Genomic DNA, 20,504 nt, shown 5'->3' with positions numbered 1-20,504 from the left:
TTTTCCAAGCTTGTGCAATTGAAAGGATGAAACCCTTGGATTCTCAGGAGCCTGCTTGGAACCCCAGCAGGGCTACTTAGGACGGGGATGATCTTGGGCTTGGATCTCTGGGCTTCAATGTCTTGCACAAAGGAACAAGTTGGACTAGGCGACCTTTAAGATCCCTTCTTGCTTTTTGATCTATATCCTTAGAGTTCAAACATTTCCTATCGAGTCCAGCATGGGAGGGGGCTGCCAGTTGGGGTCCTCATTCGTGCCTCTGGAAGGCCTGGTTAGGCTCCTGCGGTTGTGGAGGGAGGGTCTCCTTCCCTCTGTAAGGGAGTGCTTGGATAACTGAGGGAACAGAAAGAAGCAGCCTCCCCTGGCTAAAAAAACTTCGGACAGTTCAGGAGGGAAAGGGAAAGTGTATTTCTTTCCTTCTAGGCCTCGCAGGCAACTTTTTGGAATCATTTAATATTATATTATTAATACATTTGTGCAAGGGGTGTAACGGGCCACACATCACACCCCTCCCCCCGCCGCCTGGGACCCCAGGGACTCCGGAGCATTTAAAACACTCGGGAATTGGGGGGTGAAATGCAGTTGGACCCTGCTGGAGGGGGATGGGAGAGAGGGGACACCTCTAGAAGAGGGAGGACTGTCTTAAATGAAAATAATTCCCACACTTCATCAGAAAGAGGTTGTCATTCGGTGCGCCCGGGCCGGCCTGGGGAGACACCTGGGGCTGCTGGGGGGGGGGTTCCGCCCCTCCTTATTCCCCCCCTTCGCCGCCCCGGCCCGGCAATCCGGGCTGGCGGGGCCGGAGCCGCGGTGGATTGTGGGCTGGGGGCCGTCGCTGAGGCGGCGGTGGCGGCGGCGGCGTCAGCCCGGGGCCAGGCCGGGCCGGGGCGGGCCGCGCCGGGTGTCGTGGCGGCAGGCTCGGCGGCGGGAGCTGCAGCTCCTCTGGCGGCCGGGGATGTGGGAGAGGCGGCGGCGGCAGCGGCAGCGGCGGAGGCGGCGCTGCGGACCCGGGGGGAACTGCGGCCTGACGGGACGCCCGGCAGAGACGTGAAGGAGCCGCCGAGGCCGCCCCTCACCCGGGAGCGGAGCCGGGGCCCGGGGCTGGCCTGCGCCTCTGCGTGCAGCCCGGGCAGTGCCGGCGCGGGGGCCGGGCCGAGGCTGAGCCCGGCTCCCGGGGCGCCAGGAGCCGGCGGCGGCGGCCCGAACCCAGCGGCAGGGGCAGCGGCTACGTGGAGGTCTGGAGGCGCCCGGCCATGCGCTAGGCCTCGCCCAGGGGCGGCTGCCCGGGACCCGCAGGTACTGTACGGAGTCAGCCCCCGACCTCGCCCGCTTGGGAGGGAGGAAAAGGAGGAGAAGGAGGAGGAAGGAGGCCCGGGCCGGCGCTCCTCCCCAGCCTGGGCCCCGATCCGGCCCGGTGGGTCCGCTCTACCCACAGACCCTCGGGCGGACACTCCGGCTCTTCCCCGCTCAGCCTCGGGCCGGCTGCGGTCACCCGCAGGGGCAGCCCCATCCCAGCCCCGGCTGCCGGGCACGGGACCGCCGCCTCCCCCTCCCCCGGGCCCTCCCCTCCCCTCTCATCTCCAGGACGCGGGGAAAGTTTGGCGGTCGTGGTTTCCTGTCACCCCCGATCGCGCCCTCTCAGCCGGCTCGGACGGGGGCACTTTCCTCCTGTTTGGGGGCTCTCCCGCTCGGCGGTGTGACCCTCCGTGCCTGCGGAGCTGCAAACACCGGAGGGACCTCCCCCTCCTCCGCTTTTGGGAACCCCTTCGATTAGTATTCCCCCTGCCCAGTCCATACACATCCCGAGTATCGGCGGGATCCAAAGGGATAATCTGTGCAATCTTCAAACACATTCACACAAACTTCCAACTGGCTGCAAACACATTCTTCAGGATTTTCCCTCTTAAAATAGTCGAATTTTTGTTCCTTTTTCAAATGGGCTGCAGGATTCGTGATTTGTGAAATCCCGGGCACAGAAATGCTTACTAAGCTAATCGATCTGAATTTAAAAAAAAAAAAAAAAAAAAGTGCTTTCATTGCTCTCCCCCCGGACATATGCCGAGTAGCGATCGGGAGCTTTGTGTCGTGGATGATCGATTGATTTGTTCTGTGGATTATCGGGAGTTCCCAGTTGCAGAAAAACTTTTGGATTAATAGTGTTTCCTGAGCTGTTTGAAAAGATGGGAGTTGTTTATTTTTATATCTCTGTATTGTAATTGGATTGCAGTTAACTCCTTTTTGAATGTCTCTTACATGTAAATTTACATTAATCAGTGTCTACTTGTGGTGGGTCCTGGGGAGAATTTTCTTTCAGTATATGAATATTTTTGTTATGAGTAATTGTGGCTTTCAGAAATTTGTGCAGCTTTACCATAATGGTCTACAGTGGATCCACACTATAATGAGTTATATGTGTTTGTGTATTTTTTTTAATGATTATTTTGTGAACTCAGTTTATCTGTCTTTGAAAATACTAGTTACGGTTTTCTTTAAAACAAAGGAGAATTTTTTTTATGGTTCTCTTCACAAAACTTCATAGAGCTACTACAAACTTCAAAGATTTTCCAAATTATTCTGTTATATTATATATGTAGGTCACGAACAAGAAGTTTTTTCTTTCAGAAGTTTTTTTCACTGATGACAAAATATTGGGTAGAAAGAATAGATTTTAAAAAGATAATGTCTATTATCTATCTGTATACTTGTATGTTGACTTTTTATGGAAATGGTGACTTGAATAAGAAATTACTGTCAACTTAGAAATCAAAATATAAAATAAAATTTAGAGTGATATATAGTGCTGTAACATTTAAAAAACTATCTGAAATCTTGCTTGTGGAACTAATTTTTAGTTAGTTTTTTTTTTTTTTAATTTTTGTCTCATCGCTTTTAGTCAGTGTCAAAGTTGGTTATAAGCTAGATTTATAATGTAATGGATAAAGCTGTACTTGGATTCTGGAAGAGTGGGTTTGTATCCTCCTTCTGGCATTTTTGTTAGTTGTGCCTTTGGGCCAGTCCTTTAAACTATTACTAGTCTCAGTTTCTTCATGGGTAAGATTGGGACAATAATACCTTTAGGATGCCATTGTGAATCAGTTCGATAAAAATAATGCATGTAAAATATTTTGCAAACTTAAAAAAATTATAGAAGTTTTTTGATATTTTAAAAAAATTGCTACTAAATTTTGAAATATGAACAAATTTTTTAAATTCTGGATCCTTGAAGATGACTAATGTAAATACTGTTAGCTTAGTTTTGTTTTATTTGTAAATAAGCAGAACTTTTTTCTTTTTACAACATTATCCCTTGTATTCATTTTTTCAAATTTTCCCCTCCCTCCCTCTACCCCCTCCCTTAGATGACAGGCAACCCCATACATTTTACATGTGTTACAGTATAAACTAGATACAATATATGTGTGTAAATCCAATTTTCTTGTTACACGTTAAGAATTGGATTCCAAAGGTATAAGTAACCTGGGTAGATAGACAGTAGTGCAGTTTACATTCAATTTCCAGTGTTCCTTCTCTGGGTGTAGTTGTTTCTGTCCATCATTGATTAACTGGAAGTGAGTTGGATCTTCTTTATGTTAAAGATATCCACTTCCATCAGAATACATCTTCATACAGTATCTTGTTGAAGTGTATAGTGATCTCCTGGTTAGCAGAACTTTTTAAAAAAATCATTTTAAATGAAATTAAATCATTTTTTAAATCGTTAAATTTTTTAAATTTAAAATTTAAATCATTTTAAATGACTTAAATTTAATCATTACCTTTTGATTTAAATCATTAAATCATTTTAAAATCATTTCAAAAATACATTTCAATAAGTTTGGAAGATTGGAAAAATTTAGAAATCATTGTTTTAAGACTGATTCAGTTATTGACATTTACAATTATAAGAGTTCAATTCACCAAAATTTATTAAGCACTTTGCCTAGTGCTGGTGATAATACTGGTCCTTGAACAAGACACTTTGTCTCCCAGTTCCAGGAATTTTCACTGGCTAGTCCCCATCCCTGGAATGTCCTTTCTTCTCATTGCTACCTCTTCCTGATTTCCTTGGCTTCCCTCCTCAAATTCCAGCTAAAATCATTTTTTTTTTTTTTAAAGAAGCCATTTCCTGATTCCTGTTAGAGTTACTGCTTATATTGGTTATTTACAATTTATCTTGCATGTAGTTTATTTGTACTTAATTATTTGTATGTTGTCTCCTCCATGAAACTTTATTAAGCTCCTTGAAAGCTTCTTTTTGCCCTTTTTTCTATCCCAATTACTTAGTCCTAGCACATGGTAGGTGCTTAATTGACTGACTCAAAGGATCTTACATCTGAAGTTTGAAAAAAGTCGTGTGCAAAAGACATTCATTTTATTTGTCATTCCTGTTTTTTCCATAGATAATGACAGTATGTGATTTGGGGAGTAATAATAGTGAATATTTATATAGTGCCTCCTGTGTGCCAGGAATCTTATTCTATTCTCATATTAACTTAGAGAGGTTACTGTTGTTATTATTCCCATTTTACAACTGAAGAAATTTGAGATTAAGTGATTAGTCCAAAGTTATGTAAGTAGGTGTCTGGGGCAGGATTTTGACTTGTCTTCCTGACTTCAAGGCTGCTTTTAGCTATAGGTTAGATCCTTTGATTATATTCTTGAACATGTAAAGTAGAGGTAAAACTTCACAAATTAAGATGGCTCTTTGTGACCCCATTTATGGTTGTCTTGGCAAAGCCAATGAAGTTGTTTGCCATTTTTTTTTCCAACTCATTTTACAAATGAGGAAACTGAGGCAAGTGACTTGCCCGGAGTCACACAGCTAGTAAGTGTCTGAGGCTAGATTTTGACCTCAAGAAGATGTCTTTCTCCTTGCAGGCCTTGTCTACTTTGATGCCCTATCCATTTTGCCACCTAGTTGCCCATAAGGATAATACAACATAGATTATTTGTGGTTTTTTGAGACAGTTTGTTGCCAATAGGGACCTATTTCTATTTGAATTTGATACCTGTAGTTTAAAGCGAAGCTTCATGGTTTGCCAGCCCATTTGGGGTTGCGTAACTGAATGTGGGGATCATAAAAGTATGATTTCTTATTAGTAAATATTTGATTTGTATACCTATTTTGTATACCTATATACTCAGAGTTGCAGTAAAAAGGGGTCAGGAGTGGGAAGAGTTTAAGGAACTCTGATTTAGAAAAGTAGAAAAGTGAAAATTTAGGAGTTAAGTTCATTTTGGCTTTTGCATATGAAGTGCAGTGAATTTGCAGTGAAATTCTTGAATATTAATTAAAGGCAGTTTACCAATTACTCTATCTTTCACATTACATTGGGAAGGTAGATGGACTTATTTTGCTCATACAGAACATATGGAAACAGATAAGGATCAGAAACATACTCTTTCCTCTTTGCCATCTAAACCTCGTTTTAATGTGAGAGGGAAAGCAGGGGCAAAGTGGCAGAATTTCAAATAGTGGTTGGTAAAAGCTTCATATGAAGCTTGACTTTGAAAAGGGATTTCTGAAGGCTGCTAAAATGCAGAAAGCCTGAAACTCCATCAACCAACACTCCCTCAGGTTAGACTTTACCACTGATTTAAACTTCCAGAGCCATAGTGTTTATGACCCCTTTAAGTAGATTAACCTATAAGTGTGGTACATAGTGAGCATGTCGTGTTTCTACTTATTGATACCAAGAATGGCCTTAAGGGAAGTGATAGCAGAGAACAAAATGATAAATGTGGAATTTCACAAAAAACTCACAAATTTGAAGAAATAGATGTTTAGCCAGTTCTGATGACACACCTGTAATTTCAGCTGTTGCAAAGGTTTAGGTTAGCAGATTGTTGAATCAGTATATGATAATACCCCAAGAGTAGTAGACCACCGGGAGGGGTAGACAGACTCAGGTCAATGCTTCTGTGTAAATCAGTAAGTAGTGAGATCTGGACTTGAAAGTTACTGCCCTAAAGGCTGAAGAATATAGCAGAGACCTAATTTTATTTAAAAAAAAAAAAAAAGAAAGAAAGAAAGAAAGAAAGGTGAAAATGGCAGTTACAACTTAATGTAAATATGAAATAGTATTACTAGATTTTCAGAAGACTTTATTACTAGTGTTTATACTTTTGTAATTGGTAATATTCTTAGAAAAAAAAGAATACATCCTATGCCATAAATCCCATCCAACTATTATCTTCAACTTTATGGCCATGCCCAGTACTTCCATAACTAAGGCTATTTAAGAAACTTGTTCAAACTTGTTGAAATCTCTGCTTATGTACCTCTGCTCCCTTTACCATAGTTGTAAACAAAAGTTAACAGTTTTGTAAAAGTTAAGAAAAAAAAAGTCTTTTCCCTCATTAATGTGATTTATTACTGAGCCAGATTATTCAGAGAACCAAGAAATAAGCAAAACAGAGCTGTATGAACTGATTGTGTCCTGGGATTATTGTGGTAAGTAATAAATAGATAATCTCTGTTATTCTAGATAATCTAGTTATTCTAGAAGGTCCTGCAATATGAAAGAGAGAGTACTGGGCAGGAAGAGAGCCAATCCTGGACACACTTATCACCTGCTATGAAGCTTTAGCCAAGTCTCTGAATTTCTCTGTACCTCACATGTAAGAAGAGGAAACTAGACTTTCTAAACCTCTAAAGATCTCAAAGAATATTCTAGAAAAAAGCAAAGATGAGGAAGTCAGGAAGTCCAGGTGCCTGGCCTGTGTAGAATACAGGAAAAATGGGGAAAGGCAGGAGGTGAGAAGTGAATACTCTTGACAGCATAGGAGTGGAAAGTGAGATTTGGAAGCTTCTTATCAAAGAACAAAAATCAAATTAAAAAATAATAACAGAAATAGCCAAAACAATCTTTTGGGGATGTATGTAATACCTCATAAACCCCTATGAGCAACATTGTATTGCTACACAGTAAAATGCTCTTCCTAGTGATGACTGGGAATCACTAGTACTTTAAAGATATTAGACATTATCAGTTCAAGTGCTTCCTTTGGTAATATGAGTTTAGAAGGCAGTTTTATAGATAAGGTATTCTGCCAGCATTCATGATCCTGTGGCTCAAGTGGTGATTGATAAAACTTAAGTTGGTTCTCAAGTCCTAAATATAAAATCTGATTGGGGTCTGTACTCAGAACCCTTTCAGTGCATTGTAAGACTGCCAGAGATTGCATGCTATTTGTGTAGTTAGAAAATTTCAGTTCAAATTTTATCCCTGACACTACATAGCCTGGGTAAGTCACTTAGCCTCCCTAGACCTCAGTTGCCTCATCTGTAAAATGAGAATATTGTACTATATGGTCTCTTCCAGCCCCAGTTTCAAGAAGCCAGTCACCTTCATCTATAGTGGAGTAAGACTTTTTATTCATATATTAATTGCCAGTTATTTCCTTGTAATACAGAAGAAATAAATAGCTCCTATTCTTATTGATCTTAGAGATTTCTATTAAAATTATTTTAAAAATTTTCATTTTTGTAACACTTTTTTCCATTTTTATTATATTTTACTTGAAGATTACACAGAAGGTAGTGCTGATTTGTGCATATTTGGTACACTAAATATCTAAGTAGTCTGCCTTTAGCTTGTATCCTTAATGAGGAAAAAGACATTTTTTTAAAACTTTCACAAAATTGTGTCAACTTTTCTTTTTAGAACTATGGTAAAAGGAGAAGTATGAGCAGAGTGTTCAACCAGTTTGAACAAGTTTTTTTTTTTTTTCATATTTAAGTTTAATATATTTTATTAATGTATTTTGTATTTATATCACAATTATTTCAGCCTCTATCCAGATTATATCCTTTCTGACGAAGAAAAACAATTTAGTAAAACATTTGATACAGTGACTGAACAAGTTTCTTAAACTAGCCTTAGTTATGGAAGTACTGGGGATGGTACTTGAACCAGAAAGTGAAGATAATAGTTGGACGGAGAAATTTTTTGTAATAGAGAATTAAATCATGGATTCAAGATAGCTTTTATATTTGTAAAAGTGGCTTTTTTTCCTTAAGTACATGAGGGATTGAATGAATGCAAGAGATTGCATGTGGTCACAAATCACTTTACTACAAAGACAACAAATGAAGTGATTCAGTGGATAGTTCTAGGTACTTGAAGTTAGGAAGACCTGCATTCAAAATCTGCCTCATATCTTTAACTATGTGACTCTGATCAAGTCAACCTCTTAGCCTCAGTTTTTTCATCTATAAAATGGGTATCCTAATAGCATCTACCTTATAGAGTTATTTAGACCATCAAATGAGAATATAGCTTAAGTGTTTTAAAAACCTTAAAGTTCCACATAAATACTCGCTATCTAAGTGAGATATTATAGAATTTTAATTATGCTAATATATTCTGTTTTGGCCATTACTTCCTTTTAGTAAATTTCTAGGAGAAGAAGAGGAAGAATCTGATCAAAATGAAAATTGGTGTCAAAATAAATAATACATTTCCTGATACTTAGTCATATTGAGAGAGGGATACAGTTGAACTAAGATACTGAAATAATTCCTTCAAACATCTAAGATGAAAATGATTAATACTTAAGCAGATTTTTTTTTCTCATTGATGGATAGTACTCCATTATCTGATATCAACAATAACTCATCCATGTCTTCTTATTCTGGGAAATCTCTTATCTAGGAATTTCTATATAAATCTTCCACAAGGGAATTATCACTTCAAAACCTTGGAGCCCTGTCTTTGATTGTGATAATTTTTTTTTTTTTTAAAGCTTTCACTTGTATAATTAGCTTGCTGATTTATTTACCAAATATAGTACAATAATTTTAGACAATGAATAATCATAATATAGTTGTCTTAGTAATGTATCATATAACTTTTACTACTGAATATTTACCTTTCCATTTTTGTTTAACTCAGACCATTGAAATTATTGTAAAATGTACATTAGCTAAGAGTAAATTGGTTGTGATAGTAGAAAACAACTCAGTATCATGCTAGGAAGGAATGAAGAACGAGGTACTGACTTTGAATACAAATTCACTGCAGATAAACCACGAATAAAATAACTTTTATGTGGATAATTGAGAACTTAACCTTTAAGACTACTGTGCCCTCTATGCTACTGTATTTCCAAGTACAGTGATAACTGAGGTGTCATTGTATTATTGGACATTTTCATTTTCCTTATTCGTGATTTGATGTTCTGCATTTGGAAATATAGCAGATATATTTACAGTCTTTACATTCTTATAAAATTCAGCAGTTTTAATAACTTTATGACAGTTGATATTAACAAATTTGTAAAAAAAAATTAAGGGGAATTTAGATTCTAACTTCAAAAATTGGTCAATTAGCACAGATATCCTAACATCTAGTTTTTATCAAACATTTTTATTGCATAAGTTAATGAGTCTCAAACTTTTTGATCTCAAGCCCTTGTCACATTCTCTTTCTCTTCTCCCTACCCCACTTAATAATATTTTATTTTTTACAAGATGTAAAGATGACTTTCAACATTCATTTTTTTAAGACTTTGAATTCTTCCCCAAGACAGCAAACAAACTAATATAGGTTATAAATGTATAATCATTTAAAACATATTTCCATCTTTGTCATGTTGTGCAAGGAAAATCAGACCAAAAGAGAAAACAGCCACGAGATAGAAATTTCCCCACTTCTCTCTCTCCCCCCACCAAAAGGTGAAAATATTAAGTTTCGGTCCACATTCAGTCTCCATATTTCTTTCAATGGATGCAGATGACATTTTTACCTCCCAAATCTATTGGAATTGTCTTGGACCACATTGCTGAGAAGAGCTAAGTCTATCATAATTGATCATCACATAACAGCAAGATTATTAGGCAAATGTTTTCCTGGTTTTGCTTACCTTATTCAGTATTAGTTCAGCATCCAGATTTTTCTGAAATCTACCCTCCCATTATTTCTTATAGAACAATACTAAATCATGCATATCACAATTTATTTGGCCATTCCCCAATTGATGGATATCCTATCAATTTCTAATTCCTTGCTACTACTCAAAGAACTGCCACAAACATTTTGTACATGTAAATCCTTTTCCCTTTTTTTTGTGCTATCTTGGAGACAGTGACATTGCTGGATCAAAGCAGTTTTATGGTCCTTTGGGCATAGTTTCAAATTGCTTTCCAGAATATAGGGATCAATTCACAAATCCATCAGCAATGCAATAGTGTCCCAATTTTCCCATAATCCTTTCAACATTTATCATTTTCTTTTTCTGTCATCTTAGCCAATCTGATAGGTGTGAGATGTACCTCAGAATTGCTTTAATTTGCATTTTGCTAGTTAGTAATGATTTAGAACATTTTTTCTTATGACTATAGATACCCTGTTACAAACTTTAAAATTCTTTAGCATGTCCAAAGAACTTATGATTGTGTAGTTTATATGTATGGATATTTACTGTGCTATAAATTAAAACATCTTATTATTGTTATGAAAATAATTTTGACCTTGAGGACCTCCTGAATGGACCTCAGGGGATGCCCAGGGATCACTGAAAATTGCTGGTCTAAATTTATTTTGTTCAAATAATAGTATACTGGAGGATAAATTTGAAGCCTTTGTAGAACATCTATATATAGTTACTATCAGATTTGTAGAAGCATTAGACCTGTCTTTTTACTTTTCAAATTATGCAATACTGTCTCCAGCTGAGCAGGTGCTGTTTGTTTTGATTAAACTTTTTGGGGAAAAAAAGCCTTACTGGTTAACATAACATTTTGGGTAGATTTGTTTCTTTTTTTTCAACTTAGGAACATTTAAAGGATGATTGATATATTTGTATAATATACTATTTTTGATTGAACAAGTGTTGTTTGCTGCCAGTATTTTGTGATGAAAAATACTGGTTAGTTTAAAAGATTTGTTTTTTTTTTTTTTTTTTTTTCCAAAATTGAAATATCTTATGATGGTTATGTTTACTATATCAGTTTTTTAAGTTCAAGTTAAACCATTTTGTTTTCATCTCTCTCCATTTCCATTTTATCTTTAAAAGAGACTTTGACACTTTTTTTTTTTATTTTTTTGAGGGATATTCTTGTTCTCCCCCCCCCCCCCTTTGAGGCTGGGGTTAAGTGACTTGCCCAGGGTCACACAGCTAGGAAATGTTAAGTGTCTGAGACCAAATTTGAACTAGGGTCCTCTGGAATTCAGGGCTGGTACTCTATCCACTGCGCCACCTAACTGCTCCCTTGAGGGATATTCTTAACTAATAAATAATAATGTTATTATTGGTCCCAGATGGTGGAATTAGGCGTATGGGTGGAAATTATAAAGAGACAGATTTTAACTTGATGTAAGGATAATTTTTAAAATTAGTTTTCTCAAAGTTTGAATTATCTACTTTGGGAAATGATAATTTTATCTGTGTAGCAGATTTTCTTTGTTTTAGGATATGTTAAAATTAACTGCTTTGTTTTATTGGATTTGAATTGTGACAATGCGGCCACATCCTTACATCTTCCTTTTTCTTTGGTGAAGATGTTTAAAAAAAACTCTTATTTTGGTCTCTCATAGTGTTTTAAAGTATTATCTATAGTTTCGGAAATAATAAAAGCATGTGTGTCAGGTTGGTAAAAGAGAACTAGTAGTGCACTAATATATCTAATAACAGTGCAGTAGGTTTTTAAAGTCATAACCCCAGTATCTCTAGATGAATTCTGTCTGATTGAGTTCCAGTATTGAGTAGGCAGATGGAGAAAAACAAAAACAAATCTATACCATAATCTAGTCTGTATTGTTGGCTTCAATAATCAAAAATTCTTCAGACATTTCCCTGACATTCAAAAATTACCTGTGTTGGGGCAGCTAGATGGCACAGTGGATAAAGCACCAGCCCTGAAGTCAGGAGGACCTCAGTTCAAATCCAGCTTTAAACACTACGTCCTAGCTGGGTGATCCTGGGCAAGTCACTTGGCCCCAGTTGTCTCAGCAAAAAAAAAAAAAAAAAAAAAAAAAAAAAAAAAAAAAAAAAAAAAAAAAAAAAATTATATATATATATATATATATACACATATATAAATGTTAAAATGATATATATAAATGATAGAAAAAATTAAAGCAAGTACTACTTCTTTTTTAAAAATTAATAAAATTTGTGCTTTTCAAAAGACAAATTTCTACTTAAGCCTTCTTTTTCTTTTGAAGTCCAGACCTTTGACATCAAACTTACCTTATTTTGAATATAACCCATACTTCTTTTTCCCCAAATATAGTTAATGCAAAACCTTTTGTGTGGCTTATAATCAAACATTCAGTAAGAATAAGAAAAAAAAGTGATAGAGGCAAAATGTTGATAGAAATGGGAAGTCTTTATCTTAATGTAAATACATTTTAAAAGTATTTTACTGTGTTTTATATCTGTAATTGTTTTTCAGTATATTTCTATATATGTTTTTCCTTTTAAAAACATCCCAATTTAAAAGCATAATCTATATTTGGACTAATAGAAGATTTTTATAGATATGTTATGTGTGTCATCTTTATACATCAAGAATCTAATAAATATCTGGACTTGGGAAATTAAAAAAACCCCAAGATAATATCTTTACCTAATCTTTATCACTAATAATGTCTATATTTTAGTGCATTTGTGATCTTATCAATATGTATACTAACTCCAGTGGTATTTATTACAAATTATCTATAACTGTGTATTCTGTGAGTATTTTCTTTGCCTTCCCATAAATTCAGCTCAATTCAATAGACTTCAGTATATTGATATTGCATGGTTACTATTGGAGTAGGTGGGGTCATCCATCAGTTAGTTTTTGCTTTTCTATATGACTTTTTTTTCCCTGGTCACCCAGTTTTCTAAAGACATCATTTATGCCACTTGTGTACAATATGAATTTGTAGTGTGCTTCAGCCTGCTTGTATCTAGCAGTTCTTCATTGGCTTTTTGACTAAGCTTCAACTTAACTTCTTTAAAAACAGTGGTATTCCATGACTTAACATCTGCACAACAACTGCAATAGAAGAATATTTATGTTATAAATTTGGGCTTTTGTTTAAGAAAAGACCATAGGACTATTAAAATAACTGTGCTGTTTCCCGAAGATGATCCTGCTCTTCTTTTGTTCAATTCTATACATATCAGTGTCTGTCCAAAATATATATATTGATGGGTGAGCTCCCTGTATATCCATCTGTGTAGTTAGACTTTAACTCTTTTTGACTTAATGCATCTCTAAATTTAGGAGGTTATACAGTGCTTAATGGAGGAGCAGTCCCTCCCCTCAAGAAGCTTATATTCTAATAGGAAAGATATTATGTAAACAACTAGGTCTGTATAGGATATATAAGAGTAGATAGAAGGAAGCTGGGGAACTAGGAAAGCTTGTGTTAAGTAGAATCTGAGCTTGGTCTTGAAGGAAATCAGGGAAACTTAGAAGAATGAGCTAAAGTGGGAATAGAGCATTGCAGACATGCAGCCAGTGTGAAGGCATGGATATGGAGATAGAATACAGTGTAGCAAACAAGAGTGCATAGAAGAAAATGTAAACATTTTGGAAAGGTAGGGCAGAGGCCAAGGGAGGAAGAACTTTAAATGCCAAACCAAGAAATTTATGTGTCATCTTGGAAATGACAGAAAGCCAATTGAACAAATTGATAATAGTCAAATTTAAACTTTTGAAAAATCACTTCACAGCTGAATTGAGTGGGGAAACTTGAAGTAGGAAACCAGTTGCTAAACATATTCGACTTATTTTCAGAGTTGTTTTTGCCCTTGTATATACCATGTTTTATAATCTTTTTTTTCCTGCTTCTATAACTTTTTATTATATTATTATATTATATTAACTTTTTATTATAGCTTTTTATTTACAAAATATATGCATGGGTAATTTTTCAGCATTAACAGTTGCCAAACTTTTTGTTCCAATTTTTCCCTTCCTTCTCCCCACCGCCTCCCCCAGATGGCAGGTTGACCAATACATGTTAAATATGTTAAAGTATAAATTAAATACAATATATGTATACATGTCCAAACAGTTGTTTTGCTTCACAAAAAGAATCAGACTTTGAAATAGTGTAAATTAGCCTGTGAAGGAAATAAAAAATGCATGTGGACAAAAATAGAGAGTTTGGGAATTCTATGTAGTGGTTCATAGTCATCTCACAGAGTTATTTTGCTGGGTGTAGCTGGTTCAGTTCATTACTGCTCTATTGGAACTGATTTGGTTCATCTCATTATTGAAGATGGCCTCATCCATCAGAATTGATCATCATATAGTATTGTTGTTGAAGTATACAACGATCTCCTAGTTCTGCTCATTTCACTCAGCATCAGTTCATGTAAGTCTCGCCAGGACTCTCTGAAATCATCCTGTCAGTCATTTCTTACAGAACAATAATATTCCATAACATTCACAATTTATTCAGCCATTCTCCAATTGATAGGCATCCACTCAGTTTCCAGTTTCTGGCCACAACAAAGGGGGCTGCCACAAACATTCTTGCACATCATGTTTTATAATCTTCAGCCTTTTTGCTCTTTTCTTCCATTTCTGTCTTTCTATTGTCATGGTTTTGAGGATCTATTACTGACTGTTTTTGCCACTTCTACACACTGAGACAAAGTCAAATAAGAATCTACTTTATCTCTGAAGATGTGGTAGTGACAGAAATGCTTTACAGAGCATGGCAAGGGGCAGAGAAACAAGAAGCTAGGGAAGATTATGATATCTGAAGTGTCTGCTTGTTGAACATTTTGTGTGGCATTGAATAATTACTTGTTTTTACTGAAGTTTGGTGATTGGGTGTTTGCCACTCAGGAATGCCCATACTGACCAAAATGTGTTTCTGATAGTTTTCTGTAGTTATTTTGAATGGATTTGAATGAATAGATGTTAGTTGTTCATATATGAGAAATTCTATTTGCTGTATATTCAGTCTCTTCTTAATTTTCCTTGTCTTTCTCTGTTCTGCCTACTTACATTTAGATTACATTGCTTCTTCTTTCATTGCTGATTTCTTTCCTTAATAATGACCTTCAGCTACCTTTTGTGTGTGTGTGTGTGTGTGTGTGTGTGTGTGTGTATGTTACTTATATTCTCTCTCTCTCTCTCTTTTTTATAGCTTTTTATTGACAAAACATATGCATGGGTAATTTTTCAACATTGACTTACAAAAACTTCTTTTCCAACTTTTCCCCTCCTTCCCTCCATCCCCTCTCCTAGATGGCAGGTAGTCCCATACATGTTAAATATGTTAAAGTATATGTTAAACACAATATATGTGTATATATATATATTTATACAGTTGTCTTGCTACACACAAAAAATAGGATTTAGAAAGATGGTAAAAATAACCTGGGAAAAAAAACAAAAATGCAAGTAAACAATAATAGAAAAAATGTAAATGCTATGTTGTGGTTACACTCCTTTCCCAACGTTCTTTCACTGGGTGTATCAGCTGTCTTTCTAGCCTAATCTCATAGTATTCCTATGCATCTATCCTACTCTTTTTTTTTTTTTTTTTTTTCTTTTTCTGAGGCTGGGATTAAGTGACTTGTCCAGGGTCACACAGCTAGGAAGTGTTAAGTGTCTGAGACCAGATTTGAACTCAGGTCCTCCTGAATTCAAGGCTGGTGTTCTATCCACTGCGCCACCTAGCTGCCCCATCTATCCTACTTTTTATTCAATTTTCATTAGTCACTATGCTTTAGGAATCTTTTGTACTTTTCTATTCTAAACTTTCATCAGTTCCCTCTTTTTAGAATATACTCTCCATTTTCCATGTTAAGATGCTATTTTTCAATAGTATTTTATTTTTCCAAATACATGTAAAGATAGTTTTCAACATTAATTTTTGTAAGACTTTGTAGTCTACTTTTTTTCTCCTTCCCTCTCTTATCTCCCCCCTCCTCAATACAGCAAATATCTGATATAGGCTAAATATGTGCAATTCTTTTAAACATATTTTCATATTTCTCATATTGTACAAGAAAAATCAGATCAAAAGGGAGGGGACACGAGAAACAAAAAAAACCAAAACTACTATGCTTTGATCCACATTTAGTTTCCATAGATCCCTTTCTGGAAGTGATTGGCATTTTCCATCTCAAGTCTATTGGAATTGCCTTGAATTACAGCATTGTTGTGAAGAGCCAAGTCCAACATAATTGATCATCACATAATCTTTTTGTTATTGTGTACAATGTTCTCTTGGCTCAGCTCATTTAACTCAGTATCACTTCATGTAGATCTTTCCAGGCTTTTCTGAAATCAGCTTGCTTATCATTTCTAATATAGTAGTAATATCCATTATCTTCATATACTTTCAGCCATTCCCCAAATTGATGGGCATTTACTTAGTTTCTAATTCCTTGCTACTGCAAAAAGAGCTGCTGCAAACATTTTTGTACATGTGGTTTCTTTCCCTTTTTAAATTATTTCTTTGGGATGTAGACCCTATAGTGACACTGCTGGATCAAAGGATATGCACAGCTTGATAATTGCCTTTTGGGCATAGCTCCAGATTGCTCTCCAAAATGGTTGGATCATTTCACAATTCCACCAACAATGCATTAATGTTAGTTTTTCTATATCCTCTCTAACATTTATCATTGTCTTTTCCTTAAAATACTATTTTTAAAAAATCAGCTCAAATGCCACTTATGACACTTCATTCTGAGTTCCCAATAATTCTTTGTAATTCTCTTACAGTATTTATTATCAAGTGTTTTAATATCAAGCAAAACATATCCATTATTTTAAAATTCGCAAAATAGTCTAATCTCATTTGAACTTCATGGCAACTTTTTTGACTAGTTATTCCAGAAGATAACCATTGTTGTCCCCATTTTACAGATGAAAAACTTTAGTCTTATCAAGGTGTGTGACTTATGCATAGTTGACTTTGCTTATACTGAAATGTGGAAAGCAGCACAGAAGAAAAATAGAATATCACATAGAATAAAATAGAAGAGAATAATTGGTTAAACTAGGTAGCTACTAGGTGGTCTACCTCTTTTATCCCAGAAGTGGGTGCTACAGGTGAACTATATCCGGATTTCTTACCTACTTTTAGTAGAGTAGATGTTTAGGCTCTCTCTTTCCCTAAAAGGTATATGACTTGTGGTCTCTTATGTGACTCCCTCAATTTAATTTGACCTTACAATTGGGGGGCTCATTTCGTGTACCAAAATTTCTTATCATAGTATTGGGCAAAGGTGATATTTGAACCCATTTTCCTAGTTCCTTTATTCTAAATGCCATGCTACCTTGTATTCTAAACTTTTGTGCACATAGATATAACAATAATGATAACATATTTTTATAATACTTTAAGACTGACAAAACTCTTTATGTGCTTTTATTTTTGTATCACTAGAAATAGGTTAGTCATTTAGTGACATATAGAATGCCATACTAGTGTCATGTTAGCATAATGGGATTTTTTTGCTAACCCATGTGAGGTGGTAAGCCCATGTGGAATTAATCATTATCAATTCCATTGATGAAAAAAAATTTAAAGATTAGTAATCAAGGCAACATAAAAATAAAACATTAGAACTCTTAATATTATGTGTGAGGAATAGCATTTAGCATATTCCAAAATACAATTCTTTTTGTGACAAAAATGGTAAAACTAGAACTGTAGGATCTTAAAGTTGGAACAGCCCAGAGACCATTTAGTCCAATTCGTGCTTAAACAAGAAATCCTTCTACATTGTGCTCAGGAAGTGGTCATGTACCTTTATTTGAAATTTCCACTGAAGGGTGGTTTATCACCTCATAAGACTTTTTATTATTTTTTTTTTTTTCATTTTACTTTTGCATAGTTCAGCAAGATTTCTCCTATACAAAACCTGAATTTGCTTTTGCTGGTAACTTCCACCTATTGTTTCTTCTAATTCCTCTAATTCCCCTGGGACCAAACAGAATAATTCTAATATCTTTTTAATTTAGCAGCCCTTCAATAACTGACATATTTCCCTTCACTTTTCTCCTTCATACTCTTCTCCTCAGTTTTCAGGCCAAACATCCTCAGTTTCTTCATGAATCTCCATTAAATAACTTTACTTGGTCTTTGTATGACAATGTTGATTGTTTTTGACCTTGTCAGAATCTTTTTGAATTCTGATTTTATTATCCAGGGTGTTAGACAGTCTTTCCAAATTTATGTTTGATAAGCATGATAAGCTATTGTTAGAAATGTTATAGAGGACCGGGCCAAGCAAAGATCCATTCCACTGACTTTGAACCATTATTTACTACTTTTCATGTTTAGTCCTCCAATCAGTTCTGAGCCCATCTAATTGTATTATTGCTGGTTTATAATATCTTCAGTCTTTTCCAAAAGATTAGTATAAGAAACTTTGTTACATGCTCTGCTGAAATTTAGATAAATAGTATTCTCTTGGTTTGCCAGTCCAGTAACTTTGTTAAAAATAAAAATTTTTAAAAAAAGGAAACGAGGCTAGACTGGCCCTGTGTGTGTGTGTGTGTGTGTGTGTGTGTGTGTGTGTGTGTGTGTGTGTTTTAATTTTTAATAGTTTTTATTTACCAGATATATGCATGGGTAATTTTACAACATTAACAATTGCCAAACCTTTTGTTCTAATTTTTCCCCTTCTTTCCCCCTCCCCCAGATGGCAGGTTGACCAATACATGTTAAATATGTTAAAGTATAAATTAAATATAATATATGTATACATGCCCAAACAGTTGTTTTGCTGTACAAAAAGAATCGGACTTTGAAATAATGTATAATTAGCTTGTGAAAGAAATCCAAAAATGCAGGAGGACAAAAATAGAGGGATTGGGAATTCTATGTGGTGGTTCATAGTCATCTCCCAAAGTTCTTTCGCTGGATGTAGCTGGTTCAATTCATTACTGCTCTATTGGAACTGATTTGGTTTATCTCATTGTTGGAGAGGGACTTGTCCATCACAGCTGATCATCTCATAATCTTCTTGTTGCCATAAACAATGATCTCCTGGTCCTTCTCATTTCACTCAGCATCAGTTCATGTAAGTCTCTCCAGGCCTTTCTGAAATCATCCTGTTAGTCATTTCTTACAGAACAATAATATTCCATAATATTCATATACCACAATTTATATTTATATCCACTCAGTTTCCAGTTTCTGGCCACTACAAAGAGGGCTGCCAAAAACATTATTGCATATACAGGTCCCTATCCCTTCTTTAAGATCTCTTTGGGATATAAGCCCAGTAGTAACACTGCTGGGTCAAAGGGTATGCACAGTTTGATAACTTTTTGAGCATAGTTCCAAATTGCTCTCCACAATGGCTGAATGTATTCACAATTCCACCAACAATGTATCAGTGTCTCTGTTTTCCCACATTGTCTCCAGCATTCTGCATTATCTGTCTCTGTCATTCTAGCCAATCAGACAGGTGTATAATGGTATTTCAGAGTTGTCTTAATTTGCATTTCTCTGATTAATAATGACTTGGAGCATCTTTGCATATGGCTAGAAATAGTTTCAATTTCTTCATCTGAGAATTGTCTGTTCATATCCTTTGACTATTTATCAATTAGAGAATGGCTTGATTTCTTATAAATTAAGAGTCAATTCTTTCTATATTTTGGAAATGAGACCTTTATCAGGGTCTTTGACTGTAAAAATGTTTTACCAGTTTATTTTTTCCCTTCTAATCTTATCTGCATTAGTTTTGTTTGTACAAAAACTTTTCAATTTGATATAATCAAAGTTTTCTACTTTGTGATCAATTATGAGCTCTAGTTTTTCTTTGGACATAAATTCATTTCTCTTCCACAGGTCTGAGAGGCAAACTATTCCATGTTCCTCTAATTTATTTATAATCATATTCTTTATGCCTAGGTCATGAACCCATTTTGACCTGATTTTGGTATAAGGTGTTAAGTGTGGGTCAGTGCTTAGTTTCTGCCATATTAATTTACAATTTTCCCAGCAATTTTTGTCAAACATTGAGTCCTTATCCCAAAAGCTGGGGTCCTTGGGTTTGTCAAACACTAGATTATTGAAGTTATTGATTATTTTGTCCTTTGGACCTAACCTATTCCACTGATCAACTAGTCTATTTCTTAGCCAATACCAAATGGTTTTGGTTACCGCTGCTTTATAATATATATAATTTTAGATCTGGTATAGCTAGGCCACCTTCATTTGATTTTTTTTTTTCATTAATTCCCTTGAAATTCTTGATTTTTTGTTTTTCCATATGAACTTTGTTGTTATTTTTTCTAGGTCATTAAAATAGTTTTTTGCGAGTCTTGATTGGTATGGCTCTAAATAAAGAGATTACTTTAGGTAGTGTCATATTTATATTTTTGCTCGCCCTATCCAAGGGCATTTAATATTTTTCCAATTAAAGTGTTTTGTAGTTTTGTTCACATAGTTTCTGATTTTCCCTTGGCAGATAGATTCCTAAATATTTTATACTATTGTTAGTTACTTTAAATGAAATTTCTCTTTGTAACTCTAAGTGTTGGATTTTGTTAGTGACATATAAAAATGCTGATG

General features: G+C 35.8%; 2 protein-coding genes across 2 annotated transcripts in view; one reads left to right on the top strand and one right to left on the bottom strand.

Moving 5' to 3' along the window:
- Positions 1 to 562: 562 nt before the first annotated feature.
- On the bottom strand, positions 563 to 1,510 carry LOC141552672 (uncharacterized). The gene is made up of 2 exons (XM_074284723.1): positions 1,434 to 1,510; positions 563 to 1,329 (listed from the first exon to the last, which is right to left on the bottom strand). Exons 1-2 carry the CDS (start codon positions 1,508 to 1,510, stop codon positions 684 to 686), a joined length of 723 nt encoding a protein of 240 aa, XP_074140824.1. The 3' UTR covers positions 563 to 683.
- Positions 1,159 to 20,504, top strand: part of VPS54 (VPS54 subunit of GARP complex) — a 76,727-nt gene continuing 57,381 nt past the window's right edge. Inside the window, exon 1 of the mRNA XM_074287038.1 lies at positions 1,159 to 1,296. The gene's annotated coding sequence lies outside the window, so the exon portion shown is untranslated. The remainder of the gene's footprint in view (positions 1,297 to 20,504) is intronic.

The sequence above is a fragment of the Sminthopsis crassicaudata genome, chromosome 2, assembly GCF_048593235.1.
Source record: "Sminthopsis crassicaudata isolate SCR6 chromosome 2, ASM4859323v1, whole genome shotgun sequence".
Taxonomy (NCBI): Eukaryota; Metazoa; Chordata; class Mammalia; order Dasyuromorphia; family Dasyuridae; genus Sminthopsis; species Sminthopsis crassicaudata.
The sequence above is the reverse complement of the archived record's forward strand: the minus strand, read 5'-3'. Positions and strand labels throughout refer to the sequence as shown.

Coding starts and splice junctions, on each gene's coding strand:
- LOC141552672 (XM_074284723.1), bottom strand. CDS start 1,510: ATGGGGCTGCCCCTGCGGGTGACCGCAGCCGGCCCGAGGCTGAGCGGG. Junction 1,330..1,433: donor GAGTGTCCGCCCGAGGGTCT/GTGGGTAGAGCG, acceptor CTCCCTCCCAAG/CGGGCGAGGTCGGGGGCTGA.